The sequence below is a fragment of the Gasterosteus aculeatus genome, chromosome 17, assembly GCF_964276395.1.
Source record: "Gasterosteus aculeatus chromosome 17, fGasAcu3.hap1.1, whole genome shotgun sequence".
Classification (NCBI taxonomy): domain Eukaryota; kingdom Metazoa; phylum Chordata; class Actinopteri; order Perciformes; family Gasterosteidae; genus Gasterosteus; species Gasterosteus aculeatus.
The window spans coordinates 6,443,628-6,468,449 of NC_135705.1; the positions used below are offsets into that span (position 1 = coordinate 6,443,628).

At 42.2% G+C, this 24,822-nt stretch overlaps 1 protein-coding gene across 2 annotated transcripts in view; it reads right to left on the reverse strand.

Annotated features, from left to right (window-relative positions):
• Positions 1-22,836, reverse strand: part of col2a1b (collagen, type II, alpha 1b) — a 32,058-nt gene extending 9,222 nt beyond the window's left edge. Inside the window, exons 1-33 of one of the 2 annotated variants that reach the window (XM_040203814.2) lie at positions 22,393-22,836; positions 19,081-19,290; positions 17,687-17,703; positions 17,152-17,184; positions 16,294-16,326; positions 15,993-16,046; positions 14,814-14,915; positions 14,152-14,226; positions 12,436-12,480; positions 11,392-11,445; positions 10,330-10,383; positions 9,524-9,577; positions 8,949-9,002; positions 8,803-8,856; positions 8,546-8,590; positions 8,374-8,427; positions 8,208-8,252; positions 7,995-8,048; positions 6,310-6,408; positions 6,104-6,148; positions 5,784-5,882; positions 5,612-5,665; positions 5,349-5,456; positions 4,992-5,045; positions 3,971-4,069; positions 2,875-2,928; positions 1,945-2,043; positions 1,646-1,699; positions 1,166-1,219; positions 927-980; positions 682-735; positions 473-517; positions 286-384 (exon numbers count right to left, since the gene is read on the reverse strand). In XM_040203814.2, the coding sequence (XP_040059748.2) occupies positions 286-384; positions 473-517; positions 682-735; positions 927-980; positions 1,166-1,219; positions 1,646-1,699; positions 1,945-2,043; positions 2,875-2,928; positions 3,971-4,069; positions 4,992-5,045; positions 5,349-5,456; positions 5,612-5,665; positions 5,784-5,882; positions 6,104-6,148; positions 6,310-6,408; positions 7,995-8,048; positions 8,208-8,252; positions 8,374-8,427; positions 8,546-8,590; positions 8,803-8,856; positions 8,949-9,002; positions 9,524-9,577; positions 10,330-10,383; positions 11,392-11,445; positions 12,436-12,480; positions 14,152-14,226; positions 14,814-14,915; positions 15,993-16,046; positions 16,294-16,326; positions 17,152-17,184; positions 17,687-17,703; positions 19,081-19,290; positions 22,393-22,483 (2,199 nt within the window). In that variant the 5' untranslated portion in view covers positions 22,484-22,836. The remainder of the gene's footprint in view (positions 1-285; positions 385-472; positions 518-681; positions 736-926; positions 981-1,165; positions 1,220-1,645; positions 1,700-1,944; positions 2,044-2,874; positions 2,929-3,970; positions 4,070-4,991; positions 5,046-5,348; positions 5,457-5,611; positions 5,666-5,783; positions 5,883-6,103; positions 6,149-6,309; positions 6,409-7,994; positions 8,049-8,207; positions 8,253-8,373; positions 8,428-8,545; positions 8,591-8,802; positions 8,857-8,948; positions 9,003-9,523; positions 9,578-10,329; positions 10,384-11,391; positions 11,446-12,435; positions 12,481-14,151; positions 14,227-14,813; positions 14,916-15,992; positions 16,047-16,293; positions 16,327-17,151; positions 17,185-17,686; positions 17,704-19,080; positions 19,291-22,392) is intronic. The other variant, XM_078091823.1, reaches the window with a different exon arrangement.
• Between the last annotated feature and the right edge of the window lie 1,986 nt (positions 22,837-24,822).

Below are 24,822 nucleotides of genomic sequence, written 5' to 3' on the forward strand. Positions count from 1 at the left end.
GAGGTTGTATTTTGTACAGCCGACGCAACACAAACATCTATTGGCCAAGATGTATCAGCATCTGGGTAAAGTCTCGCAAATAAACACTTCTTTTGCGGGGTAAAAACACGGGATGAACAGAGCTCGAGTCACAAACACCTGAGGTTATTACTGTTTAATGACATCATGTTTCACTGCTGCTGCATGTGAGGAGCAAGTTCTGGGCGGTAGCACCACGCACGCCTATTTGCCAGCGGTGTGAGTTCTCGCTAACGATTGGAAACCCGTCTCCCCGCTCGGTCTCACCTTGGGTCCGTCAGTTCCAGGAGTTCCAGGCAGACCCCGAGGTCCCTGCAGACCCTGAGAGCCGGCAGCTCCTCGCTCTCCAGGGAAACCACGCTCACCCTGAAAGGCAACGCAAGGACAATCAGCGTCATTTCTGACATTCAGTCAGTGAAACAGCAGCAAAGTTAAATAGGAACTGTCGACTTACTCTGGGTCCAGTAGCACCAGCCGCTCCACCTTCTCCAGGAACACCCTTACAGGAGAAAAGGAGGCGTTTAATGAAAAGATAAATAGGCTCAGTACATGACAAATCACAATATGTATGCTGGAAAAAAAAGTAACCGATGCTATTGCTAATACTTCTACTGGCTCTAGGTTAAAAATTGAGCTATATTTGCCCAAAAATTGGACACTCACCTGGTCTCCAGGCTTGCCTCCCTCACCAGGGGGGCCAGGAGGTCCAGGCAGACCCTGAGCACAGCAGAGAAACCAAAAAGATGTAAGCAAAAACAAACAAAAATCAGAACGATTTCAGGTACAGTAAAAAGTCAGCACACGGTAGGACGGAGTATTTATAAAGTAAGAAAACTGGTTGATTTTCATAGTCATACATTAACCTTCACAGAGCAAATCAAGTCAAATATTTAAGCAGATAGTCTTACCTGGAATCCTGAGGGACCGGGCTGTCCTTGCTCTCCTCGCTCTCCAGCTGGGCCCTAAACAGATCATTCACAATCCAGAACCACAATCAACTTCTATCATAGACCACATTCCACTTTGATGTTTGAGGTGGTGGGAACATGTTTCATTCATGCATCTCTCTAAAAATAAATGCTTCAATCATTTAACCATCTCAGTATTGACTCTATATGGAGCGGGATGGAGCGATCGAGATACTTACAGCAGGGCCGGGGGGGCCAGACGCGCCGGTTTCTCCATCTTTGCCAGGCAGACCCTGAGGACAGGATCCAAGAGAGGGATGAATGAATGAATGATGATATTTTTTTAATAGATAGATATCAACAGTTAAGCCAAAGGTGATGCTATTAAATGATTTCTGATAGCTGTAACAAAGCTTTTCAACTTGCGTCTCATGTGCAAGCTCTACTGCAGAAATGATATTAGATCAATGGAGAGTAAAATAATTCATAGGATGGAAAACAACCAACTAACACACTGTCTGTGCTACTCGAGCAGCTACTTCTTTTCCTCTAGGTTTTAAATAATGTTTGCTTTTAGTTGTAGTTTACAAAAAGAGCCACCTTTTGTGTTATTACTATTATTATTGTATAATTAATTTACATATGAACTGAATATTTTGTATTTTGAAATAACAGCACTTGTAAACTCTATTTGGCAGCAGAAAAGGTGAACATCTCACCCTCAGACCAGGAGCGCCACCCAGACCTTTCTCGCCAGACTTGCCAGGTTCACCCTTAATCACAACAGAAACAAAATGCGGTGGTTAGTGACATAAATGTGCTCCGTTCTGCATCTATTGTGAGAGCAGAATGGGTGAAACGGCATGGAACTGTTCCGCGGCACTTCAGTTTCTATTTAACGCAAACAATTCAACAAAAGTGTTATTGGCCTTTAACAGGTGAGCTTTTCCTCCTATACAGCTTACACCTTCATCTTATTCACGCATTCACAATTTAAAGTGCTCATATGACGACTCACAGTTGCTCCCTTTGGTCCGGGGAATCCCATGACACCCGGCTGCCCACGGGCTCCCTGAGGGCCCGGGGGTCCCGGACGACCGTCCTCGCCAGAACCTCCCTGTTCAAGCAAAGTCCAGTTATTATCTACTTACAGAACGCATTTAAGAACTAGAAATTACGATACAGAGAAATCCAATGAAATCATCAGGTACTATATAGTACAAGCAATCATGTGGTCCTGAAGAGTAAAAAGCAGTTGCTGAGTCTGAGAGCGAGGAAAATCCAATCACACTGGGATTTAGACTGGGGGGGTGTGGAATGGAGAGGAGAATTGTGTGCGGTGGTCAGGCGGTATGCTATGACCTCGGGATACCCAACGGTTACTGGATTTATTTTCATTTTCATTGTTCCTAAATAACTAAGTACCGTAAATAGAACCCCCACATTGGTAAAATAGGAAAGCCTGTAAATAAAGGAAATAAAGGTAAAATAATGCCTCAATCATAATCCGTCTGTCCAGCCGGCCCCTCAATCAGTCACTGAATGAAACCGCTGCTTATTCTGTCGGTAAGCCATAATGCTTTCAATCACACAGTCGCGGGAAAATTGTCATTTGGCCAACGAAGAAATGTATTTCAGCGTGGTAAGACTGCAGGACGTAAGAAGGCTTCAGCTACACAGACGACATGAGGGGCTAATCGATTGAAATCCACTCAGTTTAGGGAGGGTTCCAGTTAAGATAATTCCCTTCGCGAGGCTTTCCACACAGTGAAGAAATGATAAACATTTAAGTCGCTATGAAATGTAGGACCGTTGAGCTCATTTGAGACACAAGATAAAGGGTTGATACGTCCGCGGCGATCGTCATTGCGTCAGGAGGACACGGGCGTGATCGTTCATATTGATTTACAAGGAGACAACATCCACATCACAACCGAAGTGCACCTACAGAAGGTCCAACTTTGCCTTGGGGACCAGCGTCTCCGGGGCGTCCGGTGAGGCCCTATCAGAAAAAAAACAGACACGGACGAAATCCGCATGAGTCATCAAACCCCCGTCTAAGCAGGCACATGCTAACAGAAGGTGGGAACATATGGCATTGTGGGAAACGGAATTTACACCTCTAAATTGGCTCAAAGTGCATCAGGCAGCAGTTCAACACCTACTGATGGAAATGTGAAATATGAATGAGTGTGTTTAAGGCAACTGGTATTAATGGCCTCCGTCCACTACAGTTCTTTTCCACACATGATGCTGTCCAGTGGAAACCATTCCTGCCTGGATATTCTCAGTTAGGGGTTTAGAGATTTTATCTTGTTAAAGGGAAATTCTACCAATTCAATCTGCCGAGAGATACTGCGGCAGTTTCTTAAGACCACAAGTTTGAAAATAAAAATAATCTTGAGGTGAGGGGATATAAAGAAGTAAGCTTATCAGACCTTTACGTTAGATAACACTAACCTAAAACCTCTGGATCTCCAACTAAAGTGGCCACATTGCATTGTGGATAATGAATGTGCCAGGTTTGACAAGCAAGAAAAATGTGTGGAATAAAAAGGAGGATATCTCCGTATCATCGCAATAAATCTGATGATTTATTTCAGGCTCTTTATCGTAATCCACTTTGAGTCTCCCAACTTTATGGAGGTGCAATAGTTAATCGCCTCAGTCTTCAAAGGTGCAATATATCAGATTCAAAATATTAATATAGCAGGGAAAGATCTATGCTTGGTTAAGATATGGTTGTACGTATGATAACGTTATAAATTGTGAATACACACAGGATTATCTCAGATATTCATTGTCCCAAAGCATCAAATGGGGATACTTTTCTTTCACAGAACAGCAGTGATGTGTTCAGCAACGAATAAGGACTAGCAGATCTTCAGCTAAACGATAACTTCTGATCTAACATTGCATGTATTATATATATATATATATGCTACAGTCACTGATTCTTTCCTTATTGCTGTATGTTTGAAAACACATTTCTGCACATCAATAACATCCATGTCTGCGGTACTATGAATAGGAGAAGTTCTTACTCGGGCACCAAGCAGGCCAGCCTCTCCAGGACGGCCAGGGTCACCGTTGGCACCCTTGGGACCACTTGCTCCAGAGGGGCCGCGCTCACCAGGGGCTCCCTGGAATGAGAGAGAGGGAATAAAATCAGAGGCTGATCACTCAATCACTTCAACTCTAAATACCCAGAAGAAATAAGTTAAAGTTAAAATAAGTTTCCCTTTCAAAAGAGTGAAGGAGTTTCATTGACCTGCTGGAGATGAGGCGATTAGAGTCTGACGGATTCATTTAGGCACAAATGAAAGTGTGAGGGGAAGATAATGGCAAATGAAAAGCTGTGCTTGGGGATTGGGGAGATGTAGGTCACCAGAGCCTGACGGGGCTCAGAGCGATGCTGCCATCTTGAGACCTAAAGGGGGAGTTGTGTGCACACTGCTGCCTGTATGCCGCACACATTGTTTTGCTTTTTGCATCTGAAAGCCATTTTCTCGTAACCTCTAGAGGGAACTTATTATCCAAATCAGATTTCTATCATATCTAGATTTCTAGATCTCTGAGAAATACTTAAATTACATTTAATGTCTTTTCTGCACACTATTTGGCCATATTTATTCGACCCGGTATTTCATCCATATGTGCATTATCCGTTATTCTTAATTTCTGCCTCTTGACAACTGATACTAGACATTAACTAAGTTAATATGGTCGTGTATAGTTTGTGTTATTGTCATTACTGCTTGTAATGCTCCCTAAAGGTGGGAATATTAACGTTTTTGGACAAAAACTAAAACAAAATTTTTACATTGTCAAAATCCTGAATTCTGCCAAGACTTACGATCTAGGACTTATTTACTAGTTTTGATGACTCTGCAGAGCTCGACACCACTACAATAGTGGAAACTTAATGTTCTCTATGGTTTTAATTGAAGGTCACTGAGTGAGTAGAATCTGCCAGGTCGGTTTCCTCTAGATGCATCGGTACATCGGTCTCAACAGCGGCAACAACGAGATATATCGGGAACGAGTGTAACTGGTCATGCTCACCTTTGGACCAGCAAGACCATCTTGACCAGGGAAACCACGGTTACCGGGGGTTCCCTACACAGAAAACACAGCACAAGAGTCAGGGCTGTATTATAAAAACAATGCTTCAATCACTGAATCTCATTGGGTCCTTAAACAATTTAATCTAAATGCTATTTTCATTGGAATTATTATTTCAATATGTATTATTTGTGATATACAGACCTATGCGATTCATCGCTGATACAGTGACAAAACATTTTATTTCAATTTTTTGGTACGAAACTTTATCAAATAGAGCCATAATGTTGGTGTGTTGCCAAGCACATAAATAACATAAATGATTATTTAGTTTTCAACCATTTAGATGATACTTACTCTCTCTCCGGGAGGTCCAATTGGTCCAGCTGCACCAGCCTCCCCCCTTGGTCCTCTCTTGCCTTCTTCTCCTTGTGGGCCAGTAATTCCCTGCATACCAACCGGTCCCTGAAAATCACATCCGCAAAATGTTATTACAGGCAGAGAGGAAGCCCATCTAGTTCAAATATTTCATCTACCGTCCTGCAGTAAATATCAATGTTTAGATTTTGTTTAGCATGGTAACAATCTTAGCATAGAATACAGGTGATAAAAAAACTCACAAATTCTCCTTTGGGTCCGGCCTCTCCCTTGAAGCCTGGGATACCCGGGTCTCCCTAAAAAACAACACAGATAGTTTTTTTTCAGTGCTATGTTATTATTTAAAATGTGCAGCATCATAAACTGGTTATAAACTTGGATATTGGCCCGAAACTGAAAACTGAAAGTACATACAGATGTTCCTTTGGGCCCGAGAGGTCCAGTTGCTCCCTGAGGCCCGGGAGGTCCACGAGGTCCGGGGAAACCAGGAGCACCAGCAATACCAGGAGCACCCTAACGAGTACAAGACGGGACGTCAGTCAACCACGTGAATGGATGGAGTGTACAACTCATCCGCACAGATTTGACTATAAGTGACATTAAAAGAAAATGTGTCAGATTTGCAATTCATATATTCTATATATCTGATCCATTTTATGAGAACACATCAGCAGCGCTTCAGAGTTAAAAATACCCAGTAAGTGATAGTTAGTTTGAAATAGCTTTTTACTTACAGCTGATCCTTTGGATCCAGGGATACCATCAGTACCAGGGTTCCCCTGTGGATTTAAAAAAACAAAGGAAGTCAATGCAATAATCATAACAGCTTGTATCTACAAGTTATCCATTACCTGCAGACAAACAAATGAATGTAGCTGACACGGACAAAACACATGGAGGTTTGGTCTTCAGTGATGCTTGGCTATAGCTAATCACTTACAGAAGCACCAGACGGTCCGGACGATCCGGGAGTCCCAGACTCTCCGCGGGGTCCCTGAGCACCCTCAGGACCACGAGCACCAGTAGGACCAGCTTCCCCCTGGTTAGCAAAAGAGAGGAGAGGAAAAATAGGTATGTCACTGAATTAATATGTTAGTAAAGATCCCGGAAAGTTTAACAATCAACACACATCAACAACACTATAAAATGATCTGAAACATGAATAAAGGGTGAGGGGTAGGGTTAGATTATTATTATTAGATTAAGATTATTAGGAACATGAATGCAACCCTAAAGGTAAACACACAAGGTGTGTACAATTTAAATTGTAAAACAGAAACAGAAATAATAAGAAAAAACACCCAATTCTAAATATGCGAAAGAGTAAACGAAAAGATGAACTCACTTAAAAACCGAAGGTTTGAGCGTGTACTTGACATACTTTTGACACTAGCTGTAATTGTGCAGAGTCAGAGGAGTATTAATAAGAGAACACTTAGTAAGATCTCAAATTGACCTTTTAATATGCTTTAAATGTTAACTGTTAACAATATATAAATAACAATAAAGAAAAACAATTCTGAAATACTTGTGCTTTACCTGAGTAGGCTATTTTAGTTGTACACCACTGTATACATGTATACATGTATTTGATGAGAGGACGTCTGTTGGCTCTGTATTTAGATTAAGTATTGAGCTTTGTTATCTTCAGGTTTCAGTTGTGTTGTGATTTAATATCCTCACATTGCTGCAGTTTAGCTCAGGAATAATTGTTTTCTCTGTTACAGTGATTTGCCTGAACACACAACGCTTTTCTCACAGTTATTATTCCGTATATTTCACCTGTGTGTTTCACCTGAGTGTTTTTTTTGTTGACATTTTGCTTTGTTAATCTTTGTTGATTGTGCTATTTTATGCTTTGTGCATTGTATCAAACCTTTAACTGATGCGTATTGTCACCTTTTCATCATAACAAATTGGTACTTATGACGTGTAAATGAAACGCATCTCCCTCTGGACCTGTTGATGGATTGAGGTCCATCTCTATAAGTAAGTGGTGTTCTGATGAGGCCAGTGCAGGAACAACAAATATATCACATACACACATACACATTCATAACGCTTTTGCAAATGGATGTAAAAAGCCAGGTGCATTCTGTGTGAGATGACCGTGTGAACAGTGATGTGGACAATATTTAACTGCTTCTTAAACTACGGAGGACAAAGGAAGGAAGTTAGCCAGTTTTCAACCCTTTAGACGCGATGGCTCGGCTTTCATAAAACAATCAAAGCTCATCTGGCTAAAGGTCATTTGGGTTGGATATTTTCAGTCTATTCAATCAAGATTACGTTAAGGTTTCTGGATGTAAGTTAAGACGAGACACAGACCGTACAGGAGGGATAAATCAGATGCAAAGCAGATAGAAAAAGAAGAAATAGACAGTGAGAGGGAAAATGACATTTTAAAACCCCCTCCCCTCTAATTTTCCACACAGATGGAGGGTTAAAGCACTTTTCAATGCGGAGCTGCTGTCTCAGATTTCACTCAGGCATTTCAACTTGTCCCCACAAAACCTTCCCCGGGCGGCGTCCTCCGTTTTAACTTTAAGTCTTTATATTCTGGCAGAATAACGCAGCAAAGGGGAAGATGAGGAGGAAATGGGGGTATTTTTGTTTTTGTCTTACCTTTGAACCAGGAGAGCCAGGGAAGCCTGGAGCTCCGGAGGGACCAACGGGGCCCTACAGAGGGGGAAAGACGGTCTGTTAGCTCAGCTATTAACAACTGACAAATCCAGGTGTGGGGGCAGAGAGGCTGATGTTACACTGTGGGGAGGCTTGTGTGTGGAGAGGGATAAAAATTATGAAAACGTATGGAATGAGACTAAAAACGACACTTACTGGAGGTCCAGCAGGTCCTGGCAAGCCATCATTTCCGCGTGCTCCCTGAAATAAAAAATATATTATCGGTTTATGGTTTCAAAACCTTTTTTTTACAATCATTTATTTTTTTTCCTTCTCCTTCTGTTTTTTTCACTTCAGATGAGAAGTTTGATATAAAACTCACAGCAACTCCACTGGGTCCGGGACGCCCTCTCTCACCAGGCAAACCACGAGGTCCCTGCGTAGGTGAGGGAGATTAGAAGATATCGTTTATCAGTTCAACATTACAAAATTATCTGTACATATTTTTGTTTTTGTTTCCACATGTTGCGTTTGAGATGTCCATAATTACACACCATCGGCCCGGGAGCGCCGTTCTCTCCGGGAGCACCGGACTCGCCCTAAAGAGAGAAAGACATGTTTGGCTGTTAGTACGGAAGAATAAAGGAAGCCTATTATACATCTTTGCAACAGCTGTCTCCCTGAAATCAGTTAAAAATGTTGTACGTATTCATTTTGCAGGGACAATGCACACCAATCAACAGAAAAACTGTGAGTGAGCCAGATGATACATTATATTATACGTAGTATTACGTATGAATTAAAGTCTCACCTTGGAGCCAAGAGATCCAGTTTCTCCCTTTGAACCATCAAGACCTGGATAACCCTACAATTTAAGAGCACAGAGACCATTAGGCAAACAATTGACAACGACAACACTGTCCCTTGAAATCTTCAATAGTCTCCGGACACACTCACTCTGTGTCCCTTGATGCCGGGGAGGCCGGGAGTTCCTGGGAATCCACGAGATCCCTATAACGCAACAGGAGAGATGCAGGAGATTAACGAACATCAGAACCTTAGAGCCGGGGTCGGCAACCTCTTCAATATCAAGCGCCTTTTAAAGAAACCCATTTTTGTCATAAAAACTAATACATTTTAATTATATATGACAGCCCTGTAAAACATTCAATCATTATCCTTATCATTATCCTTGCAACTTCCCACATACTAACTTTTACTAACCCATCAGAGGTGGAGCAGGGCAGTTGTTTGATGAATAAAGGTGGGGGAAACGAGCAATGAAAATAATGTGAATAACAGGCAACACTAACTTGGCTGTGATGTATTTGCTTCATCACTATAACTTTATGTGAAGTCAATTAGAGTGTAAATAAATGTTTACATAAAAGTTGTTCTGTTGCCCCAAATCAGGCTGGTTGAAGATCACCGGAGAGGAAAACAATGAAACCTGGCAGTAAGTGAGTTTCCTCTTATTCAAATGACTAAATTCTTGAGAAGTCAGAGTGAACCAACAGGCCGAGAAATCTCACCTGAGGTCCAGAAGGTCCACGGTCGCCTGGTTTACCGGACTTGCCTGCCTCACCCTGAAACAGAAACAGAGAACAAAAGTTATGTAAAAAAGTGAATTCATGAATTCAATGAAAGAGATATAATATGGTACTGTAACATTTAACTTAGTTGATGTGATGTTGAGAAAGAGCGCTCCTAGTGGAGGCAATTTGATGTCCTATCTGCCGCCACCCTCTGGCGGAAAGTAGGAACTACATTTATGGTGACTGATTACAGTGACAGGTACAAAAGTTATATGCCAGTTAACAAATGTAGGAACCCATAAAATATCCATCCATATTCTGTCTGATACAGACTTAATCTAATCAATATAATAATTGAATTAACATTGCAAAATCCTAACTGTATGGCATGGTTATGTCTCGTAGTGCTAGTTGCGAAAATTCATGGAATTAAAATTTTTGATTTAAACAACGAATGTACAATATTCTTCAATCAGGTTCTTTCTGTGGTGGTACATGTTGAAAACAACATCAGATATAATGAATATTATTTGTCAAAGGTCAGATATGGTAAATAAGTACTAACTCACCTACAATTTTATAAACATGACACAGTATTTCATTGGGGGAGTCAGAAAAGGCCACAGGAGCATCTTTTAGGTCAAACATGGACACTACACTTTGATATTTTACAGACTAGATGTACTGCAAATGATAAGAATGAGGAAATCCACTAAATAAGCTTCACTATGTATCAGCTTTGTGAGAGTTTCTGCTTGTTGGTAACATATTAACAGTTTTATAAAGTTGCGACACACACTTACATCATCTCCAGGTTTTCCAGAGGGTCCGGAGGGGCCACGGGGACCCATCGGGCCCTATTAGTAAGGAGAAAACAACTAAAGGTGAGACACACGTTCCCATTCATAACCAACAGAGGGCAATATCACATAGTTCACACCCATAATTCTTAGCATGTACTGACAACTCTGGCTTTCTCCCCAAACGGCTCAGAGTTACACTCGTTGATACAAGCTTGTCACTAATAACGCGTTTACTTCTATTAATCATGAATATCTGTGGCAGTCTTGTCCGACATTAATCAAATTGATATTATCTAGCCGATCTGAATTTCGATGACGTATGTTCTCCAGTTAATGAGAATCCAATGAGAAACGATGAGCCTCTGAAAAGCATATCAAAGTATTGACATTCCTAGACAATAATGACAAGGTAATAACTCTTAAGGAGAGCAGAATTAGCAGGATTTGTATTCAAGGTTAGACCAGAGGTGCAGACTCTTGTCATTTCAAAAGCTAAAAGGATCTGAGGTCTTCACAAACACGCGTATGACCCATGTGCAACTGTCAGGTTATTTCCCGCAAGGAAGCTTGATCTTAATCACACATAACGATCACAACACAGAGGCTGCACATCTGAGCTCCACAGGAGCAGATTAACACAGCAGTAGGGAGACTCGGCCTGAGGAAACTGGGACTGACAGGTGAGGGTGGACGGTGTGACTTCTGGAAGCTCGGTAAGGGCTGATTGAGGGTAAAAACTAAAAGTGGGAAGGGAATCATGGGGAAATCTGCAGGTCAGACTTGGGTTCAAGACATGAACATCGCAAGCGTCGACTGAAGAGTTGTTAATTTTGAAATAGGGGAGATTGGGGATATCTAAATAGGGGAGGATATTGATGTAAGCGATGAGCAATTAAAGGTTAGTACGTGTTTATGGAACTGTAGTTCAGCTGTGGTGACAGTAGCAGTGACTGAAGTTTCCACATGAAGAAAAGAGGGTTAAAGGCTTTCTATAGAACGAGCATTTGTAATAAACTGTGTGTAATGAGGACTGAAATAACTGTTCCTCTGTAGGATACTTACAGACTGTCCAGGCTCTCCAGCCTCTCCTGGGTTGCCTTGGAAACCTTGTGGGCCCTGTGATACAGAAAGAAGAGAGAGGCTGTTTAATGAGAGTAAAACTGTATATGAAGTGTCTGAGGAGAAAAACAAATTATTGTTTTACGTACGAGATCTATTCATCATTTAGCAGCTGGACAGGATATGTATCACCTGTAACTCTTTTGACAATTGAAATACATATTTCAGTAACTTTTTAATCCAAAATAACCAAGAAGTTACAGGGAATTACCCACGTTTTTATCAATTTTAAGCTCAATCAATTTTATCAATTGACGATAAATTATTAGAAAATAGAAACTAAGGAAAATTGGACAATGATAAAAGAAAAAAGAAAAAAATTGGATAAATGGCTAATTGTTTTTTTTGTTGATTGATTGAATTTTATAACTTACTTTCAATTAATTACACGATTCAACATTTAGTTTCAACAATATTAAGAACATACAGAGTAAAACTATCATCAACAATGATCAAAAGCTTCTTCTTTAGAGCCGTGTAGACTGAATCTTTGTGCCTGTTTGTTTACATTGTCAAACTGCAGTTCCTCTGAATTACACCACTTCCCTAGTTCGACGAAGTCTAAAAGCGGTCAAAGGTGTCCATGAGGAATCCCTCTCTGAATGTGGGTTCGGAGTGATTAAACCAACAAGTGCAGGCACGTCAGATGGCATTGCCTACAGCATAATATCTTTATTCAGGTGGTTGGGAAATGCAAATTGTCAGGTGTAAAGGAAAAAGCCCCCGAGTCTGCAGCTGTGGGACCTAAGTATTCTCCGTGCGCACGGGGCAGCGTGTAAACATTTATCTCCAGCAGGCTGCAGTACGCTCGTCTCGTTGGGAGTGTGCGCATTGACTGGTCATTTTGTGGGTCATTAAGTGTGATTGAATACACTTGGGGACAGGTAGACGGCGCGGCGTCTATCATTGCTGTTATGAGATTGAGCCTGTGGCTGTTCAACGGCTCTAGTCTGCAGGTGCGTGCGGCATGTGTCTGGAGGTACTTACAGGTGATCCACTGGGGCCAGGTGGTCCTCTGGGACCCATCGGGCCCTGAGGGAGAAAAGACAAAACATCGGGCCAATGCCATTTAATCACATGCTGCAAATAGACACTTTTTAACTGCACAAAGACAGAAAACACTATACTGTACAATCATTGTTTCAATATAATATTTTTCAATTGCAATTTTGAGAGCAGCAGTTTTTAGTTGACTTGCGTTTTTATGAAGCTATAAAAAAATAGCATTAGCTGCTTTGCCCTGAAGCTACACAACACTCGACGGCTCTCCTTGTCAAATCCATAAATCCTTTGAAATTCCTCGGCCGCATTGCACTTTCTATCCCTCTCCACCTCTATCTTTTTTTACTGTCAACGCCCCCTCCTTCTTCTCTCAGCTCTCTTTGCCACCCGTTGCGTGTTTCTATAGTTCAAAGGTCATTTGTAGCGCTCCACAGGAGTGTTTGAACTCTATAAGACATCTTACTCTTTGACATTAAATGTAAAACAGCATCCAACGGAACTTGGAAACCCTGGGAACTTGGAAAACCTGGGATCTCTTCAATTAACTTTTCTCTGACTGAGCATAATCTGCTCTGCAAGAGCTGCTTGCTGGAAACACACGTCAAAGTAATTTCATCTTTACATGGATTGCTGCCCCAAAAAAAACGGCATTCTGTGGAGGTAACACACACACACACACACACACACACACACACACACACAATAAAAACCAACTGTTCGGGGAATGATTGTAGTGTAAGAGACGATATCAATAAAGCTTTACAAAATTCAAAGCTTAAAACAAAGCAGTGGGGCTTTACATCTTCTAGACTTTTGAACCTGTTTGAGAGACATGCACGTCTTTGTTTGTGTGTATACATTTCAGTAGGTGAGTTGTCTGGGTTTCCCCCCCTGCCCCCCTCCTTCTCCGGCAGGCAGGCAAACGCCACTGGCTTCAAGAGTATTATGCAGTATTATGGCAGCCCACATCAGACATGTGGAAGGACAGTCAGTAGGAGTGAAGCTCCTGCTTCTAGCTGATGGGATCTGATAACCCCCCCACCACCCCCATCCTTTTTGGCTTCTCGAACCTCCTCTGACCAGCCGCTCCGTGGCTCTCTGAACCGAAAGAGCTCCCAGTGTGCCGCTGGCTCCGTCTCGGGCAAGCTGCCATACCTCAGCAGCGGGGGGGGGGGATTTGTGGCCTTTGAGATAAAATGGTCGATGGCTGTTTCCTCAATTTATAAAATGACTCTTCTACACTCCATGTGAGGTGTTTATTTTCCATCAGGATGTGGAATTTTGTGGGTTTTTTTTCTTGTCTCCAACACTGTGGAGCTGAACCATCAACAACGGAGGGAAAAAAAAAACGTCGACCCTCCTGCAAACCTCTGCTGGTTTTCTTTCTTGATGATTTTATATCCTGCATGGGTATCTCCTCTCCAGGAGGAGACAGTGATGATGATGAAGATGGTGATGATGTCCATTTAGTAGTTCAATAAGATTCTCTGGATCATGGAAGGAGGTTGTTTCAGATCCTCCAGGAATGCAAAAGCGCAGGAGTTTCCGGTCTTTAACTCGCATCTCGAGGTAGAAACACTCCTCAACGGCTTCAAGATTGTAGCATCCAGGTAGATTCACAAGCAACAGATTGAAAAAAGCAAAAAACAAAAAAACAACAACAACATGGGCGGAGCAGCAGCTCTCATCCTGCTCTCTCACCATTGGTCCTTGCATCACTCCCATCTGAGCGCCGCCAGCTTTCTCGTCAAAACCAGCCATCTGAGCAGCAAAGTTCTGGAAAAGGAAAATAAGAAAGGAAAAGACAGGTTGTCAATGTGCTTTCCATGAATGCTTTTTGAGAAATTAAGCCTTTAAAGTCGCACTGGCTGCAGGGTTTAGCATCTAGTTGGGGTATATGGGAAGGCCAACAAAAGGGAAGGAAGATGCTGCGTCATGTTGTCAGGAGAGGGGATCCGCTTTAAATAGAATGCGAGGAGCGAAGCGTATTATGTGAAGGGCCTGTGAACAGCATTCATCTCACTCTCGTCCACAAAGGGTCCCCTTGTCCCTCCACCCCCCTCACCGCCACCAAAAAAAGCTCCTTTCCCTCCCCTCCCCATCCCCTCCCAACAAAGACTGAGAGGTATTCCTATCTATTCTCACTCTGCATCTACTCGCTGTTGTTATTCGGCCTCCTTCCAACGGCAGCGATTTCCCGCAGCTTTTGTCCTCATGGATTGTTTTCCTGCACTTTGTCTTTTTCTCTGCTTAGTTCACGCTGTTAAAGTGAACCCATTCTTGGCATTGCATCAGTGTTCAACCGGTTAGCTCCTGTGTCTGCAGCTAACCAGCCCCCCTCCCTTTTTTTTATGGATACTTACTCCACCAAGGCCAGGGGGTCCATTAGGTCCCGGAGGTCCGGGGGGTCCGGGGTTCCCGGGGGTGCCAGGTTCACCATCTCTGCCGCGGGGGCCAAGGCTTCCCTGAAACGGATAAATCATTTTTCAAATAAGAAACAGCAACAAAAGAATGATCTTATTTCTTATCTTATTAATGTTATTTCAAACACACCAAGTCAAATTCCACTGACTTTCTAAGCACACATGAGAAAAGGGAAAGGGTTAAATAATAATCTGTACAAATATCCATTGATTCATTTCAAAGCTTGTGTGCCAATATTTGAACTGAGAAGCACTTAGGATGACTCATGTCACAGCACACCAGTCAACTACTTCTATAAGAAACCGCTGACAGAAGCTTGATGCTCAGTTGAACCTTCTCCCAATAGCAGTGATGGTCACCGTGAGTAAACTCGACTGCACCTGACCACCTTGTGGCAAACTATGAGTTTTCATTTTTGAACTGAACCAAATCGGATATTTAAAAGGTACAAAAAAAGAGCGTTAATAATCCCACTGTCAAGATATAGAAGTTGCATGTACAGCGCGGGGCTGATTTATCCGACTACTTGGCATACTTCTTGTGCATGTTTTGACAAATTACCCTGCAAGGGGATCCTGAGCAAAGAATGTGCTGAACATCCAAAAGCCTGCTTAACCTCTGCTGGCCAAAACTCAAACTTACTTTGTGCTTAAATCTGCATAAACAAGACGAGTACAAGACATAAACTCCTCGCCTGCAGCCACTTTCACATCCAAGTGTTGTTATGTTAATGCGGCGATCAAAGCCGGGGCGGGGCGCGGCGATGTTGAACGTCCCCGCACTGACTGACTGGAGGCCTCAGACAGAAGCAGATATTTACGTGAGCAGCCCGACATTAGATACACAACCCTGACGTCAGCAGAACCACACAGCCCCAATGCAAACTACTCATGAGTAGTTAGACTGAGCCGCTCAATGAAAGGCATCCATTCTGCAAACCTGCAAGCTGTAGCCGACGCCACATCCCCCCCCCCCTCTCCCCCTCACCCCTTAAAGACCTGAAGCGTTTCATTCAAAAGGGACATACTGTACTCAAAACAGCCGTTTGTGGTTCTACCTTTCTGGTGTGAAAATGACAAGACGGGGGGGTGGGGGTAAAACCTTTTTTTTAAACTGACCTTCTCTCCCTTGTCGCCTCTCAATCCACGGGGTCCTTGCTCTCCTGGTGGGCCCTGGTGAAGGAGAGACAGTGAGGTAGCTGGTCACCCAAGGTGTTGTCTCGTGGTCATGTGAGCTGAGGAAACAGCTGTGAACTGGGCTCCTCTTATGTCAGATTTCCTGTCATTGCAACTGGCAAATAAATGTAATACCAATACGGGTACTTTAATAGCAGTCTCTCTCTTTGTATTTTAAATGATCTAAACAAAGTGTAAACACTTTCAGAGGAAAAGTGTAGAAATGTAAAGAACTGGTGCGTACCATTGGGCCACCGGGTCCTCTCGGTCCGACAACCTGCTCAACAAAAAAAGGAAGGAAGGCAGAAATGTTAGGAAATCTGTGAGTCCTTTGGATTGTAGCGCATCTTCACATGCCTTTGCCTGTTGCAGTGCACAGTGCTGAATACAGAATTGGTCCACTTCATAAGCTAACACCCAGCAGATGTATTTGGGAAACATTATCTTTCTTCCATCAGTGCAGGCTGGTTAATTGCTAACCTCTTCAGGCAATAAGATACATACAATAAACAATGGCGTCTTATTTCCCGCCATCAACGTCTGTACCCTCCAGAGGGGTAAAGCTTTTCCAGGTGCAGAGCTGCTGCAACAGCAGCAGTTTTACTCTTTTACTCTGCTGGCATTTTGGGAAGCTAATGGAGGAATGTATGGAGGCCTTATTGTGCTTGGCTGTCTTCCTGACGGGTTGGAAACCGAGCTGCCTCCTCTCTCTTTGACGCAACCTTTTTTCTTTCTTTGGCTGGTGGTATTAATACTTATTTAGACAACTGTTTTTACACAAATCCACTACAAGAGATAATATGCCACCAGCAGTGATGGAACGAAACTAAATTAAAACTTTCTGTTACCAAAATATAATATAATATATAAAAGGACATATTATATATTATTATATATGTATATAAGTACATATTTTATGTACATTTTCAATGCAGGACTTTCATAGTAAAGGATCTGAATTCTTCCTCCACCATTGACCACTAATAAGGGATTATAAGTGTTTAATTTCAGGCATGAAACGGCAACACAATTCAAAAAACAACATTTTCAATTTAAAACAATGGTTATTTTTATTTTAGATTGCTGCGTGTTGTCAACTTACATCAGTAATGTCTCCGGGTTCACCTTTCTGTCCCTGATGTTCAAAAAATAAAGCATAAAAACAGCAATTACGACATTATTTTTCATTGATCTGACTTTCCTCACACATATTTTTTAACAAGGGACTATAAGCACATGGAAAATTTTAAAGAACCCGGTTACCTATTGGCATCATTTGGAAAATAAGTACCCCCTGCGGGGTCATCAGACACATAAATATGGCACAGAGTGTACAGGAGGAAATAACTATTATCCATCTGGCAAAGCTCTTTCACATCAAAGCATCATCTAAATCCGTAAACTACAGGGACGTCCTGCGGCTCTGATGTGAGTCTACGACAGAAACTCATTTAATTGCAGGTGCTGGACAGCTTCCTTATGCAAGCAGACAAACACACACACACACACACACACACACACACACACACACACACACACACACACACACACACATACACACATACATAAATGACAGCATCATTACCAAACGCCCATATCTACACACGCACAGCAAACATCTACATTCAGCGTCTCACCTTAGCTCCAGGTGCTCCTGTTAAGTGGTCGAGTGGGTGAGTGGGAGGAAAACAGACCACAGTTAGTGAATGGAATCACAGAAACACTCCGCCAAGGTCACACCAAACCCGGAAAGTCCAGACGTTGCTTTCTTGAATTAAAACTACAATAACGACTACCACCAAACCACATTTGTGGCCCCCCAACAGCCCATTGAGATTGATAAAGTGTTGGTTGAATCACCATCTTAAGAGCTCGAAGCAGAAGGAAAAGAGCTGCAGCTAACGGAGAATGCTACGAAGCAATAGAGCTGCGATGAGCCATTTCAGATCATTAATTCTGAAGGAGGCCATCACTGGATTTGTGTTTTTCACATCACAAAGCAATCGAATCAGCATGGTTAACGAGCAACATCAATACAGCCTGAGCATGATCAATACAGCCTGAGTTAGCCTATTTCTTAGGATAAGTCTGGGTACTGATGGGAATAGTATTCTACAAAACCCTATTTTCATTGACAAAAGTGAATTCATGTAGTGGTATCAGACATCTGCTTCCATCATATAAACTAAAGTCATCGAAAGCTTAATTATAATCAATTCACAAAATAAGTAAACAAGATTGTGAATCCGAAAGACTTTCAATGCCACTGAATGAACAAACTCATTTGGTCAATACAAAAGTATTGAGGTTTAATAGGCAGGCTTATTTTGAAGGTAGTTGTAACTTAAAATGATGCTGAAAGTGTTACATATTTCCTACTAAGCACTTAATGAAAGATGAGCGTTTTACAAAGCCTATTAATCAACATGCATGCATTGCAAACAGTGACACATCCGATTTCACGTATGCTTCCCCGACTGGCTGTGTTTGTATTTCCAAAGCTGACCTTGTTAATCGAGAGAAAATGGCAATTCTAAATGTGGTGAATAGCTCCTTCCAAAAGTCTCAGTAGACTGTCACACTTTTTCTTGCCATCAAATCTGCAGAAATCCTCAGAGAGGATATAGAGAAGAAATGCGGGGCCGCGTCTGCTCGACTGAGGTATTTCCTTAATGACTCCCACATGTTTTCATGATACTCAGTGAAGGAGAGAGTATTCAAACAAGATGTGGCCAAGGTGAACCGGCTATGGAAAAATTACATTAAGGTAGCTTTTAAGTGAAATCTGGGCAGATGTGTCACTGTTGTCATTTGCTTTTCATCATTTGTTTGCTTTGGGGATAAAACACTGTATTCAAATCAAAAGCTGAAATATCCTAATCGCCTGATTCAATCCATTAATTGTTAAATAGTTAATGGCCAACCTTTGATTAATACCAAATCGCCAACGTGTCTTCTTCTCCCCAGAATAAACAACATGATCTTGTAGAGTAATTTATTTATGAGAGGTGTGAGATAAATAAATTACGACCAATGGGTGGAGACTGGTCAGATGCGCAGATGGGGCAACACTCTCCGAATGGGATTTCGGGTTTGGAGCAGTCTTTTAGCTCCGCGCAGAGAATTTGATCACACAGGACGATTCCAGTGTCGCACACGCAGATGCGGCAAGGCTCTGGTTTCCACACGTCGTTGTCGCTATAACGGTTTCCGTCTTGTGTACAGCTTTTAGCATCCTCCTCTGTGTGTGAGGTCATAGAGAGGGACACACAGAGGTCAAGGCGGGTAGATGTTGGGGGGGAAAAAGGAGATTATGCATCAGGTGTGATAAGCGGTCACTGCAATGTGTTACTCATAAACAACAACTAGTGTGTTTACTGTTGGTCATAACATGTTTTAAAGATATGAAGCAACGTAAATCACGTTTTGTTTAGGTGTTAAACACATATGCAGTGGATGGGCAGGTACCTTAAAGTGTTAATATATGAAAAAAACATGGAAGAATATGAAAAAATAATCCCCAAACATATTCTTCTAAAAAGGAGTTTACCTTTACCATGTATGGCAAACCTAGTAATGAATAACATTTGCAAATGGAGATTTATTATCAACACAATTTGTACAACACAAATCTTCTAGGGTGTCACTGTCTCCTTTATGGCTTCAAGAAACAATTATTTTCATTATTTCTATATTCTTTATCAATCGACTAATCATTTTGTTGAGTATATAGTTTAAAAATGCCCTTTAAATATCTCACAGCTCAATAAGATATATTCAAGTCACTTAACATTTCAAAACCCAATGCTTTTCAGTGTATAAGCATCAAATCTTCACATTTGAGAGGTTTGAATGAGCAAATGTTTACCACCGTTCATCACAAATCAATGACTAGTTTTAAAAAAGAGGCTACATCATTATTCCTTGAATGACCAATCACTTGATTGACATATCGTTGCAGCTCCTGTCAACATAAACCATTCCATTTATCAACAGTCAACAGTGACCCAAGTAATTGAATTCACACACAAGTAGCGTCTCTAGCAGTCACTGGGTGGCAGTGTAACATCACACAATCACAGTGGAGAAACCTGCAGGAAACCTCCTATAACTTCAAAGTAGCTCGATGCCGTGTGTCTTTATACAGGGCGAGCTTACACCGTGGACCCCCTAAACAGACTCTGCATTCACTGAATGAAACATGTTTGGATTTTTCAGACCACAGCTCGGCAAAGAGAACACTACTGCATGTGACGGAGGCTCGGCAAGCTTCAATACAGCTACTGTAGTTGCTCTAAATCACACCACTCAAGGAAATGTTATAAGGAACTCAGTAATTAGCCATATCTCGGTTCATTTTCCAGCCTGACAGCTTCCTGAAAAGTCAACAGAAGACCAAAACAGTTGCTGAAAGAAATGCTGTGATTGGTGAAAGCGGTCGACCCACCAAAATAAAAGCCTCGGGGGTTCAGACGGCCCAGAGTGTGAGCGGAGAAGGAGCAAGTACAGTAGCTATATTTATCTTTGAGCACTGCTTAAGTCTAGGTGACCTGATGGACCTCAGCAGCAATGAATGAGGTCTTTCTGGGAAGGGACAGAGTGGGCAATTCACAAACTATTGCCTTGTACAAACACGGGGCACACTTTAAACCCCATCTGCAAGCCATAGCTGTGTCACATGCCAATGCAAACAAGCCAGTGAGCAAAACGATGGTAATCTTTCATACACATACCTTGCAGGTTTAAGTTTTACTTTTAGAGGTCTGGAATGCACCTGTCCTTTCATTGGTTCTCAAATATGAAAGATTCCACCGATATTCTGGGACAAGGGCTCCTCTGTGTACTGGAGAGTGGAGAGAAAGCTGGCTTTTCGTCACCGAGTATAATAAGTCTTCTCTCCCATGTGTTGGCAGCCATGCTGTTTTCCAGGGGGAGTAAAATGGTAAAGTGAACCCAGGTGTACTTTGAGGACAGTAGAATTAAATCTATTTTCACAATATTAAGTAACCTTCAGGCCTTCAAGCTACTCTATTCTCACCTGATTTGCTTCATGGGCTTCTCACCTCCATGAGGCACTCGGTCATCAGCCACAGCCCCCTCGACGCCCCCGAGTGACTCTGGGCCATTGAGCCTTCTGTGCCGGGGTCACAATCAGGGCTCTTTACCACCTCAGATACATTTCTACCTCCAGTTTATTAAGGAAAGAAGGGCATTATATCTAAGCAATCATACAACTATGAAAGTGTAACCTGAGACCTGCCATTCCATTCACTATTTCCCCCATTTTCTTCTTGGAAAATGCACCTTTGCATTGCTATAAAAACCCATCTCTTGAACCTTGGCTCGGCTTCTCCCTGGCCGGCCTGTCAGAGTTTATGTGACACATAAGCTTTTACGCAGATGGAAATCTCAAAATCACATGGAACCTTATTTCTGGCTCCGATCAACTGGCGTACCTTCAAGCATTACTATCCCTTGACGATACTAAAATCGATAGAGATGAGGAACTATCCCATTCCAGTTTTATAGAAATAACTGCAGAGAGAGTCGGCAGGTATCAATAATAATATATTTGCTATCGTAACAGAAACTATTTGAGCAACTGGTTTAAACAACCTTTTTAGGGAACTTTGGCTTATTAATCTGCCCCAACAAGACAGGATTCGCCTGAATGCACTGTGACAGCGATGGAATGTGAACACTTTTCACCAAAGGCCCTTGAGCCTGACCACCTTTTACTTTTTGCCCATCCCTTCCCCCTCTCCCTCTTTAAATGAATCTGCAGCAAAAACGCACCCACAGGTGTCTGACAGCAAACCCTATAAAAGAAACGGGGGGTTGGGTAAGTCTCTCTATCTCCATTCTGGATGACTCAAATCGGAATATTTAGTATTCCAAAGTGTAAACTTCAACGATAATGAATAACTGCTGTAACAACTAAATGCTGAATGCAAAATAACGTCACAGAAGCTCCAGAACGTCTCCAGCTGTGTGCGCCTCATTTGAAGGCAGCTTGCCACATCTCTCCATCCATTGCATAACTTTTACGCACTTTTACGCGCGTCCGCGAATCGTCGCGCCGTGCAGGTACAGTGAGATCAGCACGCTTGGTAGACACGTGGACCTTTGCTTCTCCCTCCAACAGAGTATCCAAACAGTCATGAACTTCAGTGCGTAAAAGACAATAAACAAATCGCCCCAAGCCCGAAAACAACAGCATTAAACTATTAAAAGATCAGGTGCTGCGCATTGAGATCAACCTGTTGCAAAATAAACGGCACCTTATGACAGCTTCGGCTTTTCCTCATTATAACAGTTTGAGAGAAATAAAACGATCACTTACGGTCGTCCTCTTGACATCTTACAAGCGCTAATAGACAAAGGTGGGTTGCTACAAGTAGCAGTACAGTCCTGGAATCCATACAGCCGAACATGTCTAAATATTAGACACGCAGGGCCCCGCGAGGGAGAAAGGAAAGTGCCAAAATATCGGAGCTTCTCTCGGTATTTAGTGTGTGTGTCCCCAGTTACAAAACAGAACCCTTCGACATTCACCCCCCCCTCAAAAAAAAAACCAAAGAGGGAATCCAGCGGCAGGACCCGGACCTGCAGCACAAAGTCAGCACCGACCGCTTGGGGCCAAACGCTGTAGTTTTATGTCCCCGTTGCCTTCAATGAATCTTCGTTTATTCCCAAATATCAGTCCGGCCCCTTACCCCCCGCCGGGCTGAAATCTGAGCCCCGTTTCCCTCCCATTCTGTCTCCCAGGTTCCATTATTCCGGTCCCAGACCACTCCTTTCTCCCAGGGCTGCTACTGAACCATCTTACGTGGAACACCCCCCGTAACTTTGGGGCCACCCCCCCTTTTCCACGCCCTGTTCATTGAAAGCGATGTCAGATCCACCTCGGTACCTTGTTCGATAAGCCTGTTGTATAGACAAATGTTATGTTTTAAAAGTGCAGTGGCATTAAATATTTGACAAGGGAACTTCCAGACCGAAGTTGTATACATCACATAAATACAAATGATTACCATAACGTCATTTTTATAATCCATTCAATATTTAAGACACTAACTGTCCCTCTGATGTTATATTGATCATGTTTGGACGATTGATATACTTATTTTACAATATATATTCAAGTTTGAATTCTGTAAAAATGTGTAGCGCAACAATCCAACACTAATTCCTGTTGAGGGTATTATCAGCGCATGTTGTTAATACACACTTAATAAAGTTCCTGAATTCCATATCTCTACTTTCTCATCCTCTAATATTGAACCATGAGCATCATCACATTTTGTACATCAAAAGATTTAAAAAAAATATTCTGTAGTTTTTATAGTGATATATTTTTCAAGAAAAATGTCCTTCTCCATCTAATCTAATCTCCACAAAATCTTCCAAATAAGTTCACAAAAAGTTAAAAGTTAGATATAAAAAAAAGAAGAAAAAAAACACAAGTCGAACGTGATGGAAAACCTAAGAAGCACCGCGATTGCAGCACGCAGCAGAACATTGTGAGATAGTTGACCGCTGGAGTCACATTGAGGGGACAGCGCGTTTGTCATTTCAGGACTTTCAACCACTCTGTGTGAGAGCTTTTCTTCACAGTGGATGAAGACTCAAATACGAGGAATTGTCAGTTTCTCTCGACGTCATATTGGTCTGAGCCATTAGAAGTAACACTTGTTGTGTGTTCATTTGTCTGTATTTCAGCATTCAGGGTTCTGGTGTGAGATTTAAGGGGAGGTCTGTTTGCAGCTTGCTCACCTGCTTGCACAGCTACTTTCGATCCAACAGATGGTTCCAACAGTAATGTTTCAAGTGCATTAACATTTTCTTATGGGAGGTGAATCATGGGAGGAGAAAATAAACCACCGAAAGCTTGATTCACAAACTGTCCTCTGCTTTTCACTTTGGGTCATATTCATATTAGAATTACTTTTATTTTGTTCATTGTCATTTTTGCCTTCCTTTAAAACAAGCATTGCACATTTTAAAGGGAGAGTTTAACCCCAAATGAAAAAAGCACATTCCCATTTTGGGAGTGCTATTAATCAATGTGAATAGTTATAGGGGCAAAACAATAGTTGTAGTAGTTGTGTACCAGTTCATTCTCTGTGTTGAAACAATACTTCCTCTTCATTTTAGATGCCTTTTCTATATTCTCTTCAATATGATCATCTTGAGGACCTTTTTCATAGAGGGGACGAACCAAGCAGCCATGATCTCCCCACCAGAACTCTGGACGGAGCCCATCGTTTGTCCCTTCTCTGACCCTGTCACATGTGGCTGAGGATACAAACACCAGCGACCGACTGAGCGCTCATGAAGGCGCCTCGCAGAGCCCTTTTTGTACTTTGCGGTTATAACTCCAGTTATATACATGGCAAGGGACAGGTTTGTTGCATCACAGGTGTAGGGCCCTCACCCCTCTACAGGTTGTGACCTGTGAGCTTTGAGCTTTGACCCTCCCCACTCTTTATTGGAGACGGGAGCAGCTGGTGCTCCCTGAGTGTGCAGCATTAGTGCTATTCTCTACCACTCTGCCGTCTAAGGATGACTGCGGTTGTCTAGCGGATCAGAGGATATAAGTGGATGCTGGTTTGTTTGTGAGAGTTGTTCGCTGGGTCGAAGTTTGAGTCAAGGGGAGACCGATCGCCGATCCGTGGAATAACCTCTTTAAAACACCTGCATCAAATATCATTAACATCAAAAAAGTGTTACACAAATTCCAATTCGACTTCCACAGTTTTTTGGCACAAAA